The 14,270-nt window shown below is 52.4% G+C and overlaps 7 protein-coding genes across 7 annotated transcripts; 3 read left to right on the top strand and 4 right to left on the bottom strand.

Annotated features, from left to right (window-relative positions):
* Positions 1 to 328: 328 nt before the first annotated feature.
* On the bottom strand, positions 329 to 1,162 carry ACET3X_001943 (uncharacterized protein; the record flags this gene model as incomplete). The annotated part of the gene is made up of 1 exon (XM_069447290.1): positions 329 to 1,162. The coding sequence occupies one exon, from the start codon at positions 1,160 to 1,162 to the stop codon at positions 329 to 331; it is 834 nt and encodes a 277-aa protein (XP_069312185.1).
* Positions 1,163 to 1,427: 265 nt separating this feature from the next.
* Positions 1,428 to 2,384, bottom strand: ACET3X_001942 (uncharacterized protein; the record flags this gene model as incomplete). The annotated part of the gene is made up of 2 exons (XM_069447289.1): positions 1,428 to 2,158; positions 2,210 to 2,384. 2 exons carry the CDS (start codon positions 2,382 to 2,384, stop codon positions 1,428 to 1,430), a joined length of 906 nt encoding a protein of 301 aa, XP_069312184.1.
* Positions 2,385 to 3,165: 781 nt separating this feature from the next.
* On the bottom strand, positions 3,166 to 3,900 carry ACET3X_001941 (uncharacterized protein; the record flags this gene model as incomplete). Its single annotated transcript, XM_069447288.1, has 3 exons — positions 3,166 to 3,442; positions 3,491 to 3,703; positions 3,752 to 3,900. 3 exons carry the CDS (start codon positions 3,898 to 3,900, stop codon positions 3,166 to 3,168), a joined length of 639 nt encoding a protein of 212 aa, XP_069312183.1.
* A 795-nt stretch (positions 3,901 to 4,695) lies between these two features.
* On the top strand, positions 4,696 to 6,329 carry ACET3X_001940 (uncharacterized protein; the record flags this gene model as incomplete). The annotated part of the gene is made up of 3 exons (XM_069447287.1): positions 4,696 to 4,831; positions 4,881 to 4,972; positions 5,019 to 6,329. The coding sequence occupies 3 exons, from the start codon at positions 4,696 to 4,698 to the stop codon at positions 6,327 to 6,329; spliced, it is 1,539 nt and encodes a 512-aa protein (XP_069312182.1).
* A 194-nt stretch (positions 6,330 to 6,523) lies between these two features.
* On the bottom strand, positions 6,524 to 7,744 carry ACET3X_001939 (uncharacterized protein; the record flags this gene model as incomplete). Its single annotated transcript, XM_069447286.1, has 1 exon — positions 6,524 to 7,744. One exon carries the CDS (start codon positions 7,742 to 7,744, stop codon positions 6,524 to 6,526), a length of 1,221 nt encoding a protein of 406 aa, XP_069312181.1.
* Positions 7,745 to 8,422: 678 nt separating this feature from the next.
* On the top strand, positions 8,423 to 10,578 carry ACET3X_001938 (uncharacterized protein). The gene is made up of 3 exons (XM_069447285.1): positions 8,423 to 8,612; positions 8,672 to 9,501; positions 9,559 to 10,578. The coding sequence occupies exons 2-3, from the start codon at positions 9,094 to 9,096 to the stop codon at positions 10,525 to 10,527; spliced, it is 1,377 nt and encodes a 458-aa protein (XP_069312180.1). The 5' UTR covers positions 8,423 to 8,612; positions 8,672 to 9,093; the 3' UTR covers positions 10,528 to 10,578.
* A 1,112-nt stretch (positions 10,579 to 11,690) lies between these two features.
* Positions 11,691 to 13,388, top strand: ACET3X_001937 (uncharacterized protein). The gene is made up of 3 exons (XM_069447284.1): positions 11,691 to 11,934; positions 11,986 to 12,159; positions 12,210 to 13,388. Exons 1-3 carry the CDS (start codon positions 11,849 to 11,851, stop codon positions 13,264 to 13,266), a joined length of 1,317 nt encoding a protein of 438 aa, XP_069312179.1. The 5' UTR covers positions 11,691 to 11,848; the 3' UTR covers positions 13,267 to 13,388.
* The last annotated feature ends 882 nt before the right edge of the window (positions 13,389 to 14,270 follow it).

Here is a 14,270-nt window from a genome sequence, read left to right as displayed (position 1 = left end):
ATCAGTCAAATGCCTATTCTGCAGGAGGCCCCGGGTGTAAGTTCACCCATCAAGGTTCGACATCGAACGCTTTACTAATAAGCGCACAGTCGAATCCCGGTCAGGCCCCATCTTCTTTTTTGCAGAATCTTGCGCCGTGCCTAGAACCACCTTGCACTGGTCTAGTAGGTTGACACGCATTCTTTTTTATTCTGCGATGGACTTCTTACATGCACAAAGGAAAGATATTTGCGGATGGGCGCTTGTCGTGAAGTGAGTTTGACACAGTACAACCGCAACCTCGCTGCTACGTTGAGAGCAGGTACATTCCCATATCCATCTGGGCACCCTACCAATATCTATCTGTCACTAGCTTTAATCCTTCATCTCCAAAGACCCTCACACCCCTCTCCTCTACTCGCGTCCTTGTCCGAAAAGTCTTCTCGATCTCTCCAGTCTTCAGATTGACACCCTCGTGCTCATATTGCTCTCTCTTCATCAAACAGCCCTCAATCGCCCACCTTGGCACAGCTTCCTCGAACCTAACGCCCTTTTCCGCCAGCATCATATCAACGAGTTCCTGCGTCTTCTTGCCGTTCATCTCCTTGGTTGAATACATGGTCCGGGCAAAAGCAGAAACAGAGTTCCGTACGGCATCATTGCGACACCTCCAGATGAGGTTGTTGAGAGCCTCTTCCACAGAAGGGACAGGGAAGAGACGCGCATCAAAATGCGCTGTACCTAGCACCTCATCCACATCACCCTTGACCCCCGGCTCCGGCATTTTCTTCAGCGCCTCCGTGAGATGCTTGTTGAATCGCACAGAGCAATAACTCGCACTCAGACTACACAGCTTCTGCACCCTCTCGTTGAAGCTCTGCACACCTTCCGGGAAGACCAGGGTGATTTCGTCGGACTGCGTGTATGCAACTGTAGCGCGGGCAAAGAAGTGGAGTAGGTCGGCACAGGTTGATATCATCGCGGTGTTTATGCGTTCGTCGAATGGGCGCGCAAAGTGTGAGGTGAAGCGCGAGAAGCCATGGCCGTCTAGACGCAGGATGATGGGCTTGTTGAGGGGGAGGGTGTGGTCGAAGTGCGATTCGTACGACTTCATGCGCGAAGCGAGAGATTGGGGTTTGGTGGAGTCTGCTGACATTTCAGTATCTTCGAGGTGGTTTGACATGGCTGGCCAGGTATGTGTTTGTGCTGGAAATATTGGTTATTGCATGGTGAGTGATAGCTCCCTTCATTACAAGGCAACCGATGAGTCATCCAGCTCACGTGTTTTTATTGTAGTCACATTGAGGTGAAGCCATTGTTACAGTGACTAGCATTGTCAATGATGGACGAAGTCGAGCAATGAGATGATGTCATTCGTCGTACTAGCACATGTCATTAAAGCTCCATGCACAGCTGGGCTAACTATCGTCACCCTCACCATCCCTCTCCTAAGGCAAGCACGACAAAATTGGCTTAAGCTTGTTGATGATCTGAGTCTGGACCGCAGCATCGTTTATGGTCGTCTTGTCGTTTGCGTCACCGGGACTGATGGTAACGTAGCAGTCGCTTCCTCGAATCAAGATAACGTCCGCCTCCCACGGCAGGCGCGTGCTGCCGCACCAGTTGGCGTCACGAGCACTCAAAAGACCAGTGTTGATGCGAGTAAAGATGTACTTGAACTTGCTGGGATCGTTGCACCTGGTCTCAGAGACAGAGGGGAAGTTGACGTTCAAGTAGGTGTTTGCTGGGAGGTATGGCTTTCCGCTGTTGATGATGGTTGTCGTGACGTTCAGAGCCAGATCAGCATAGATCTTGCTGTGGAAAGGCGTAGGTACATTCCATCCGGTAGGATCTCCAGTCTGGCCAGAGAAGGCGATGGCTGGGATCTGGGCCGTCTTTGCCGCATATGTAGCGGCGCCGACGGTACCGGAGAAGGGCACCTGGACAGCAATGTTGCCTCCAACATTCGGTCCGGTAAGAGCGAGTTCGGGCTTCGCACCGTTCCAGAGCTTGGGCGCGGTGACATCGATACCTTGCTTGATAGAAGTGACCGGGAACGAGTTCACGTAGTTCAGGCGAGGGTCTGTCGCGTTTGCGCCTGTAGGCGGGCTTCCGCCTGAGCAGGATGCATGAATGCAGCCGTCTGAATCGACAGTCTTCGGGGGTTCATCGGATGATCCTGATATAGGTCAGCATGTGTGTGTATCGGATCCATGACTCGGCTACCAACCTGTGCCAGACTGATTCTCAGCAGGGCCGGACAGGACGACTTGATGGCCAGCAGAGTTCAGGACATTGAAGAAGGTACGGAGGTTTGCCTCTGACCATCCGTCGTCGTTTGACTGTACGATTCGTACAGCTTGAGCGAGGGGAACCGCCGCAGCGAGTAGCAGGAAGGATCGCATCTTGACTGAACGAATGAAGATGATGAAGCGAATGTATTCGACTGAGAGACGTGGGACCTGTGCAAAACAAGCAGACGGCACCTGATGTTTATAATAACACCGCCCTTCTGATCTATCCTGGAGCCAGCCACCGAGTCCCCCGGCCTTGATCTACCGCTAACGTTCCACGCATAATGTACGCCGGAGGCGAACAGATGCGGCAGAGGTCAGGAACACAGCCATGGCACACGCCACTTCCTACTCGCAACGTGCGGGTAACGGCGATATGATTGCTCCTCGCATAAATGACCATGGCGGCGACATGATGCGAATGTCGGCTTTGCAGCTGTGAGTGGTTGTTGACGTCCGAAACGGAGACACTTCCAAGCCTTGCGGAGTTGCCGCCTCCTGACCAGCCTAGCGCCTCGGCAGGAGCCACCTGAACGGGCAGGAGCGTCAGACATGCGTTCGCACGTGCGACTAACTGGTGGTATCATTCATGGATTTTCCGGTGCCTGGGGGAAGCTTTTTGACACATGAGTCGATAATTTTCGGAGTGTCATTCCTACACCTGCCAAATGGAACAGGCCCGGCGCAAGCGCGCAATAATCCAACGGCCCGTTCCTTACTAACATTATTCACTACCAACGTTCCTGACGATCAGATCTCCCATACCAATTCCCGATCGTGGGAGCATGCAACATGTGAAAGTACAGACCGGAACACCATTTGACCGTGGTATTGACCCTTTCTATATCACCCAAACGCCTTTTGTAAACATTTTCATCTCCATCGCCTTCGCTCATACAATGTGGGCAGGCTTCACGGGCTGCTGGTAGTAGTCCGTCGCGGCACCACCCTGGTATGGTGGAAGGTACTGGTTGTGCATATCAGGCTGTGTCTGCGAATGGTATGCGGTGTTCTGCTGGTACTCGGGGAGACCGTTGTATGGGGACGACTGTGCTGCAGTTGCTGCCGCTACTGGGTTGTGCGCTGGCGCATACTGGCCCCGTTGGGCTTCTTTCTTCGCGCGACGGTAACCGGCGATGGCGTAGATGAGGAGACCGAGGAAAGTGAGGCTGGAATATGTCAGTGCTGCACACAATCTCGCCAGGCTCTGAACATACAATACGAAGATGCTGAATCCAATTCCTACAGCGCTGGCGCCCTGGCCTATCGCGACAAAGTCCATGATCAAGACGCCGGTCCAGAACCCAGTTTGGAAGCAGTTCATGGTGAGGAAAGTGCCTGGCTTCAGCTTGTCGCCAAGGAACATGACGATGGCAAGGATGTCGATGAGGAGCACAATGACGATGAAGAGTATGAAGACGACGACCGATCTGTTGGCTGTCAGTCTCTGCGCATGCGCTGGTGTTGTTGCAACTTACCCCACTGATGGTTGGATAACCTCCTCCAGATCATTCACGTTCCGCAGAGAATAGCCGTATGCTGCAATGATCAAGACCATGATACATATGCGCACTATCCAGAAGGGCACGAGAACGCGCTTCTGCCAAAATACCGGTCGTTGCGCCATGGTGATGCGGTGATGCAGATTGTGTTGCTACAAGGCGGTCGAGAGCAAGGGAAGATGGGAGCAGCGAAAAGACAGGTAAGCGAGTATATATCTTCGCGATCAAGGCTGAGGGCAAGAAGTTTTGGTATTTTCGGCGCAAATTCAAGCTGCGGCGGCTGTGAAGCGTAAACTCAGGGGATGCCTTGCGCGCCGTGATGAAACACGCGTTCGGCCCTGTACATCTTCATTTGCCTGTCTTAGTTCCCGCGCCTGTTGGGGGCCGATGAGGCAGCTGCATCGTCATCTGTGCGTGAGTGTCGCGTGAGTATACGTGCGACTGTGGGTTGTAGGTGTCTAGAACAATACAGTGTCAGAATCGCTGTCTTGACAGCAAGCAAAACGGCTGTCGCGGGTTTCAGGGTCTGTGCAGCTGGGTGGGGTTCCAGGCGATGCCCAAGGTCGCAGCAGTGGCTGAGGCATCCAGGTTATCAATGTCAATCATAACCACGACCGCAGCACCCGGCACTGCACAAGTCGGCCTTGCTTCGTATGTAAGCATCATGCTTTGATGCAGATGGGTCAAATGTGGAAGGTATAGAAGGCGGTCACTTTCCGCGCCAACGAGTCCAGCCATCTGATCTGGGTGGGGCTGCCACGCGACCCTTGCACGCGTTGCTCCCACCCGATAAGCGTGATAACGAGTGACACCTTGATGGACAACGGGAGCTTCCCCAGACTACAACACCAGCTTGCTCTCGAGTTGAGTTAGCTCAATAGCTTCACGATAGTTCTAGAAGCATTTGATCCGTCTTTATCATGGGTGCTAACCAGTCACGACCGTCCGAGGCTGCTGTTAACGAGAAGCTGATGGAGCGACTCCAGGCCCTCCATATGAAGGATGAACGACCTATGAATGAGAAGGATGGATTCGTCGTTGTCGGCGGAGAAGATCGTATGTCATTTCCTGCATATGCTACTGTATCAAATCTGACTTGTTGAAGCACCCAAGTACACTCCCGGCATCAAGTACCAACAAGATGTATCTGCCGCGTCAGTGTCTGAGTGGGAGAAGGAGCTCATGGAAGACCCAAAGGTATTACACACAGCCCCTTGTGTCGTTCATGACTGATCTCCGGTAGAACCGTCTCGCCCTCGCAGCCTTGAGCTCCAACTCCGCCAACGCCGTGCTTTCGTCCCGATCAGCTGTCATCGCAGACACCCAGAAGTTCAACATCAAGATTCCCCTCGAGGGCTCGCCCGTCACAAACCAAGCCTCGTCCGGAAGATGCTGGCTCTTCGCATCTACCAACGTCTTCCGTGTCGCTATCATGAAGAAGTACAAGCTGTCCGAGTTCCAGCTCTCCCAGTCGTACCTCTTCTACTGGGACAAGATCGAGAAGGCAAACTACTTCCTCGAGAGCATACTAGACACCAAAGATGAGGAGATTGACAGTCGAATCATTCAGGCACTGATGGCTAGCCCCGTTGGTGACGGCGGACAATGGGATATGGTGGCCAACCTCGTACAAAAGTACGGTCTCGTGCCGCATTCGCTGTACCCAGACTCCTTCAACGCGTCCAACTCATCGACCATGGACCGTCTGATTACCACCAAGCTGCGCGAAGACGCGGTTCGTCTACGTTCCATCGCCCGCAGCCTCGCTACACCAGACGCCATCAAGGCGACCATTGCCGGAGAGAAGGAAAAGATGCTTCGTGAAATCCACCTGATCCTGACACTGATGCTGGGCCCTCCACCATGCTCCACCAAGCCCTTCACCTGGGAGTACTACGACAAGGACGGCAAGTTCTGCACTATCCGCACGCGACCTACTGCTTTTGCACACGAACTCTCCGACAACAAGACTGTACGAGCACTGTCCGGAACCGACGTCCATTCTCTCTTCTCGCTCGTGAACGACCCTCGTAACCCCTACAACCGTCTGCTTAGCGTGAAGCGACTCGGCAACGTCTGGAACGGCCGACCGGTGACGTATGTCAACGTCGATATGAAGACGATCAAAGATGCCTGTATTGCCATGCTGAAGCGTGGCATGCCCGTCTTCTTTGGCTCAGACGTGGGCAAGTATTCTGATTCTACAAAGGGCATCATGGACACAGATCTCTTCGAGTATGAGCTGGGCTTCAACATCAAGCTCGGCATGTCCAAGGCGGAGCGTCTGCAAACTGGTGAGAGCCAGATGACGCATGCTATGGTTCTGACGGCTGTGCATGTTGTCGATGGTAAGCCTGTCCGCTGGAGGGTGGAGAACTCGTGGAGCGATCGTGTGGGTGACAAGGGCTACTTTGTCATGAGTGATGCTTGGATGGATGAGTTTGTGTACCAGGCGGTCGTTGATCCTAGCGTCGTCAGCTCATCGGTCAAGAAGGTGCTGGAGCAGAAGCCGAGGATGCTGGAGCTGTGGGACCCGATGGGTGCGTTGGCTTGAGTGATGATGTAACGCAGCGATGCTTTTTTTATATACTGATGAATTGTCCACGTCCATGACTTGTGCGAGATCGGTCCGTGATGCATAATTACTTTAGATATTACTGTCTACTTGATTTTTGGGTTTAATAGGCCGTCCATATAACATTCGGGATTAGATTCGCCATTGCCATTCGTAGCAAGCTACGCCTCTCCTCATGCAGTGATGGGAAGACTTGGGTGGCCTGGGGCAGCTGGGCTTTTGTCCAGTTTTGCGAGACCGTAGTTGATCGCCGCGGCGATAGCCTGGTTGTTCTTCTCCAAGAACATGAAGTGACCGTTGCCCTTGATGCCGATATCGGCAAGCTTGATCCACTGGTAGTTGGTGATGCCCATCTGCTTGAAGTACTCGACGAAGCAGTGATCGTACGTGATATGCGGGCTAGCCTCGCCGGTGATCATGATGTAAGGCACTTTACCAACCTGGGTAAGCTTGTGGATGGTGCCAGTCTGGAGGATGCAGGAGCGCTTGGCCAGGTCGTCGGGACCAACTTCAGCGGTCGTGATAGCCGAGCAGTCTGTGACTGGTGGATCGAATTGCAGCGGAGTATATGTGAGACCACAAGGCCGAGCGGCGGTGCGACCAACGCCAGGGAAGGTCGTGTTTCCGATTAGAGATGTGAACGGAATGTTGCCAGGCTCAATGTTGATGTTGGCGCGCAGCAGATCTGGGCATGCGTCTGACCAGATGGCTGTGTAAGTGCAACCAGCAGAATGGCAGACGGTGTATGACTGGCCAATCATGCTGAGAAGCTGGCAGCCAGATGCGCGCATAGTGTTCTCCACGTTCACATTGGACGAAGAGATGGGAATGTTGGCGGCGGTGAAGGCGTCAAAAACGGCATCTCCACGAGATCCATTGCCGGGCCACTGGGTATGGAGGTTTGCTTGTGGGTACTGGTCGTAGTTTTCGGGAGCTGTGAAGCCTTGCTCGTTGATGATGTCTGTGGAACCAATGCGCAGAGGGTACTTGGAGACAAGCTGCTGGCCACTTCGGCCATTGGCAGCGATGTCTACAATGTAGACCTGGTAGCCTTGGTCGAGGTAGTAGGAAGCCCACCCCTTGCGATTATCGGGCGTGTTCAGCCACTCTGAGCCTGTGTTGACACCCGCAGAGACGAAGACCATTGGGTAAGGCTTGTTGACCTTGCTGGCAGGCGACAGCTTCTCGACATAGAGCTGGTCGCCCCACATCTGCTGGCCTGGGATGCCGGACGCGACATAGCCACCGCCGACGTAGAAGACGTCTCGCTTGTACGCAGATTCTTGGCTGCTACATTGCGGGCTGATGGCCTTGACACCAGTGCAATCGGCTGCTGCAGTCAAAAAGGGCAATGCTTGCAACAGCAGACCCGAGAGAATGGTACGTGAATACATGACCACGTGAAATCACAATGCTTGAAACGAATGGCGCGACCGAGAGAGTTTGGCTACTGATAGAAAGGCCGATGGAAGAAGGGAAAGAAAAGCTTAAGCCAAAAATTTTCCTACTGACGCGTCCGCTGCCTATCCTTCTATACCTAATTGATTGTGGAAGAGGTTTGCGCAGCTAAGTCGGCAGCTTGCACGCGCTTCTAGCTTGGAGGGCGCGCTCCTGTAAGTGGCGGACATTAGTTACCGCAAGCGGCCTCGCGGAGCGGTCTCAAGCTGCCATTTTCATCGTCCGGTCCCCGGAGGATCCGATCTTCTCTTAGGCCCAAAAGTCTGTTGTCCTCTGTAGTGTCCGCACGGATCTGCGTGCCCAGTCTGCGAAATCGAGATACCGATCAAAGACCCTGTCCCCATTGCCGTCGATTGGGTGTTCACGCTCTCGGTGGCATGAATACGAAGAGGCTGACCATTTGCGTTGGAATGCACAGGCGCACAGGCCACCAGCGTCGTTTCGCCTCCCGTTTCTACGGAATACTCCGGAGTAGCTCCATGCCTTCTGAGTACCTGCGTGCCAGCCCCCCTGCCCCCTAAGCAAGAGAGCTCCGGTGGAGCCGACTCCCGCACACCAGGACGCCTTGCACGCAGAATGGAGAAGAGTTCCCGCTGACAGAGCGGGAAGCAATCGTCTTTTCGACTCCATACCTATCTATCCTACACAAAGTGCCGAGGTATCGCGCCATGCATGCTCCTATCTCGTGGGACATGCTTACGGGCATGCTAATCAGACGATGCGTCCTAATAAAAATCTAACCCACCAGAGCCCACGGGACACTCCTTTCATGGTCTTATCTCGGTCAAAAGCCTCACCCCGAACGTGAGTGTTCCAAGGTCGGCACTCTTCAGGCCCGCTGATCCTCCACCCAATTTTTCTAGTGGCAACTCCCAATCTTCCCATAATCATCAAGTCCACTAGAAACTTCGGTTCTCTCAGCAACGGCTCCACGCGACAAGGTTGCTGTCAAAAATTAGGAGGTTTTCCACGTGGAAATGAGCGCGTCAACGCAGGTGGTGAATGCGTGGAGGGGTGATGCCAGTTACCTTCTTATTGGGGTTCCCGTCTGCGCCTCCCGCTCCTCGTTTACACGACAACCCTGCTCGTGCCATACCGGTAGTCCGGAGGTAGTGTAGCTGCTTTCTTCTCAAACAAGGCAATCGACTGAGCGGGATCTTAAGGACAGTCAAGTCCAAACCTCCGATTGATGTTTTTTTTTTGTCGATCTCTCTGAATCGCCTCAAGTCCATGTGCTGCCCTACCATACGGTATCGCCAGGCCGAGCCAGCATAATCACAGCATAATGTCATCTGCCTATTTCAACACACCGCCAGCCAACGAACTCGACGAACAAATCGCTGCAGGATTGCTGCTGCTCACTGGTCTTACGCCTGATATCAGAGACCCCAAAGATGGAGTCACGCTCCCACCTTTTCGCCCAACGGAGAACTACCACTTTGAGACCAGAGGTCCAGCCGTCATAATCGCACTGTCAGTGTGTATGGTCGTCCTCACGCTGGTTACCTTTCTAAGACTGGGTATTCGATTGTTCGTCCATGGGGTCCGTTTCGGTGCCGATGACTGGCTCATCATTCCGGCGTACCTCCTCTCAATGGCGTACCCAGCGCTTCAAATCGCCATGGTTCAGCATGGCGGAGCGGGCAAGCACTTTTACGACATCACATATCAAGAATATTTCCATTACAAATATGTGAGTTAGGATGATCCGAATGGCCCGCTGTTACCCATGACTAATGTTGATATGTAGCTCGCGCCCACAGCCGCCACTGTATTCTACGTCTATGTAGGAATCGTCAAGATGAGCATTGCATTGTTCAACGTCCGACTGACGACTCTTACGACGCGGTTGTGGAAGAACGTCAACTGGGCATTTTTCGCCATATGTGCGGCCTATACCGTCGCGGCACTGTTTCTGAACGTCTTCAAGTGCGACCCTCCGTACGCGAGTTTCAACCTGGTCCGGATTGCCGAGTCGGGCAAAGTACCGAAGTGTTTGTCCGTCAATCACATGAACACCATTCTTCGCCTGAACCTCGCTCTGGACTTTACTGCTCTCGCCATCCCGGTTATTGTACTATGGAAAGTCCAGTTGAGCTGGAAGAGAAAGATCCGCATCTTTGCCCTGCTGTCTATCGGTCTGATCGCTTGCATCGCCTCAGTAATGACACTTGTCTCGCAATATACTCTGGCGAAGGATCCGCTGTGGAACTACACGACTCTACTGGCATGGATCATGGTCGAGATAGTCGTCAGTCTCGTCGCGGCTTGCGCTCCTACCCTTGCCTACCTCCTCCCGCGCTCTATGCTCTCGAAGCATCAGGCATCCAACAGCGCTAGTAGATTGACGAGCCACAAGGCAGCCACTGGCTTTGGTTCGCGACCGTCAAGGAACGGCGAAGCTTTGCGGGGAAGCTCTACACCTGAAGAAGACGAAGACAGCGAAGAGGAGCTGGTGGCACGTCGCATCGTCGTGCAGGAAGACATAAAGATGGAGTGGCAGGGCAACAGGCGGAGCGATGCCCACGGCGCGCAGGCGGGCCACCACTCGGATAATAATGGTAGCCTACCAAGCTGGTATGATGATCAGGGCAAGAAGACGGGCGTTTATGTGTATGACGGCCGGCAGCACGGAGAGCGGACGACAGTTTGGGTGAGTGCGGACATATCCGGCACGAAAGGCCCTCGTCATGATATTCGCCCAGGACAGGCGATATGAAGCATATAGCATTTTTGAGTTATTGAAATCTATGCCCGCTATTAATGAAATAATTGACAGTTTGAATATTGCATTTGTGTCCATGGGCTATGCGAGTGTGGTGTTTGTCCCACTTTTGTCAGACGAGAAATGCGCTTCGACCCAGTACAGAGTAGCCACCACACCCCTTATTGATAAAGTAAATTACCTACGATCAAATGTCGTGTTCCTGATTTCGAGTGTAGTTGTGAGCTATCTGCATAGGCAAGATCGTGTTCCGGGCGTGTCAACCTCGGGAGTCTGCAAAAATCTTGTTCTTGCTACTTCAGCCAAACCAGCTCCCCCCAACCCATCCGGGATGGTACAAAAGAGCAAAATAGAGGTATTCCGACTAGGAACCATGTGTTCCTGATGTCGAACGTAATTGTAGGCTATCTGCATGGCGAGGCCGTGTTCCGGGCGTGTCGAGTCTGCAAAAATCATCATTCGGCTATTCCAGCCAAACCAAACTCTCCCAGCACCTCCAGGATGCTCCCAAAAAACAAAAGAAAGGTATTCCGACACCGGGAATCGAACCCGGGCCTTGCCGGCACTGTGTAGTGAACTGACTCTGCGGATGAGAGCGGCAAATCCTAGCCACTAGACCATATCGGACTTTGATGGAAGATAGAGAGACAAATACATATTTTTCGACAAGACAATAAGATGTCTACGATAGGAAAGTGAGACGGTTCTGCGATCACCGGGTCAGAAAAGTGGACATGGCAAAGTTGGACCAACACTAACCAGCCCAAGTCAAGCCTGTACCGAGAACCATCGAATCTCATTGAGAGCTCTGCATATTCTTGTGTATCGCGTTTGAAGTATTCTGACCAGAGGATGGAACACAATTGCAGTTTCTCCTGCCACTGACGAATGCTTGACCCAGGAGGGGCTCGATGTACTCTCAAAGCATACCAAAACCCCCAAATAACATTGGAGATTGCCAGCTTCCTATATAGTGTCCATGTTTCATTAAGAGTTATGTGAGGGCCTCCTGGCGGGGTTGGTCGTAACGCATACCAATTAACGTCTCGTTCAGCAAGGGACGTCAGACTTGCACTTGCCACAAGCTTGAATTCAAATGGCGCCAATATAATTCCTGTTACTCACTGCATTACAAACCATTCTCCAATCAGAACGATGGCTAAATCTGGCCTACTTCGCCAGGACGATGATGAATGACTCCTGACATCGCCGCGTCCAGCCCCGCGAAACAAAAAGTTCCCCGCGAACACCAACTTCGACGTGACATTACTGTACTCCCACGCCATCCTCCGTCCACTGTCCACCAACACCCAAAATGGTCGCAAAAAACACGGCGTTTGATCTGCAGAAATGCACGCGATCCAACATCCTCGCATTGGAGCCATACCGATGCGCGCGCGAGTAGGTGAATATCAATGACTCTTATCGAGGTACCGTGCTCACGACGCGTAGCGACTACAAAGATGACGGCACCAACATCCTCCTCGACGCAAACGAGAACGCTTATGGTCCAGGACTAGCGTTAAATGGCAATGGAAAGCTGCCTGGCGCGAATGTCAATGGCGCTTCAGACTCATCCTCCGCAGTTGATGTCGATTTGCTTGGCCTGAACCGATACCCAGATCCGTATGCAGGTCGCGACAATTTGCATTGCAGTATGCTAACGGGCTATTCAGTCACCAAGAAGAACTCAAGCAACTCCTCTGCAACCTCCGAAATACCCATAGCCACACCCCGAAGAATATCACGCCCGCCAATCTCTTCGTTGGTGTCGGCTCAGACGAAGCGATCGACGCCCTTATTCGCGCCTTTTGCATTCCCGGCAAGGAGAAGATTCTGACATGTCCGCCCACATACGGCATGTACAGCGTCTCTGCACAGGTCAACGATGTCGCCCTGGCCAAGATTCCCCTACAAACACCAAGCTTCGATCTCGACGTACCCGCGATTCTAAAGGCGATGGATGAGGACAAGAGCATCAAGTTGGCGTATCTGTGTTCGCCAGGTAACCCGACCGGAAAGCTACTCAAGAAGGAGGATATACAAAAGATACTAGAACACCAATGGAATGGTGTGGTCGTGGTAGACGAAGCATACATAGACTTCTCGCCAGATGGAACAAGTCTGGCAGAGTGGGTCGCCGAGTGGCCGAACCTGGTAGTCATGCAGACACTGTCGAAAGCCTTCGGTCTTGCAGGTATACGATTAGGCGCAGCGTTTGCGGATCCAGCAATCGCAAAGATTCTGAACAACATGAAGGCGCCGTACAATATCCCCAACCCGACGAGTCAGCTCGCGCGCGCAGCGCTGAGCCCCAAACATTTGCAGGTTATGACACAGAACAAGGATCTTATTGTCAAGCAGCGCAATAGGCTGATAGAGGAACTACCCAAGATTCCTGGCATCGGACGGCTGCACGGCGGTGTCGAGTCGAACTTTTTGCTCTACCAAATACTCGATGCGCCTGCGGATCAAGGTGGCAAGCCATCAAACGAGACGGCTCTGGCAGTATACGAGGGTCTGGCAGAACAGAAAGGCGTAGTAGTAAGGTTCAGAGGAAAAGAACATGGATGTCTAGGCTGCTTGAGGATAACAGTCGGTACGGAGAAGGAGGTAGACCGCTTCCTACAAGAGATCAAGCAAGTACTGGAGGGTGTTCACAAGAGTTCTGGCAAGCTAGGGAAGAAGGAAGAGCAGCTGAGAGAAAAAGAGGCTAACGATATGGTCGCCTAAGAGGCGTAGACAGGTGGTAGAGGATGTGTATATGAAGAAACGACATCACTGTAGCAATGCAAGGTATCCAAGCAATCATTTCTGATAAGCTTGACAAACTAAAACTAGCAAGCACTTCTAAGCATAATTCATGGCCTTCCTCTAGATTTTTGCGACTGAGTACATCCAGGTGCACCTCACAAATTTTCCCAGACCTTCGTACTATTAGCGAGTTCTATCAGCTTCTATTTGAACTTCGAGCATCAGCGAAGAGCAAGCATATCGCACGCATCACGGACCAGTGCTTAAGCAAGAGATTTGCTTGCAAGAGGCATTGAGATGAGTTGTTACCATGCGAATTGCATGTCAGACCTTCGCTGATTTCGCATGTCCACATCTGCAGTCTTAGGTTGGCTGTCGCACTTCTTTCTGAGGGTCCAAGTTCCACTTCTTTGGTTTGCAGTACTTCCCCTTCAAGACCCTCTTTTACGTATGGAGCATATGTAATTCGGAATTTGAGAGTGGGTCGTTGACTATAGGTCATCGCCATCCCATGGTTGAGATCTGAGCTCCAGATTTGCTAATCGCAAGCGACTTGCAGTATATAACATCAAACGACGAGGTACGGAGCTTGTGTAAACTCGATGCGTCGTCCGTGCGTTGAGAGAAACCACTGACCTTGGTGGAGTTCTCGAGAGTGTAAGATAGCGGTAGACCCTTTGTTCAGTCTACTACACTTCCAAACAGTACTTCCTGCAGGGCAATTCAGGGAGCAGCTGCCTTTTTCTGGCGCTAGCTACCCCTTCCTAGTATATAATCTCGGACTTCTCTCTTGAAGGAACTTTCCAACCCGAAGTACAACTACCAAATTCCGAAGCAGCATCCGAGATCGCTCCTTTCAATTCCACCTCTGTTGCCTCTAAGTCTGCTCGCGACTCTCAGAACGCCGAAGACTACGGCGTAGCTGAAGTCAACCCCTTCTCGAGCACTGCTGTTTGTACCCTATGATCCCTGGGTTCCTTGTG

This window comes from Alternaria dauci, chromosome 1 (assembly GCF_042100115.1).
Source record: "Alternaria dauci strain A2016 chromosome 1, whole genome shotgun sequence".
NCBI lineage: Eukaryota > Fungi > Ascomycota > Dothideomycetes > Pleosporales > Pleosporaceae > Alternaria > Alternaria dauci.
The sequence above is the reverse complement of the archived record's forward strand: the minus strand, read 5'-3'. Positions and strand labels throughout refer to the sequence as shown.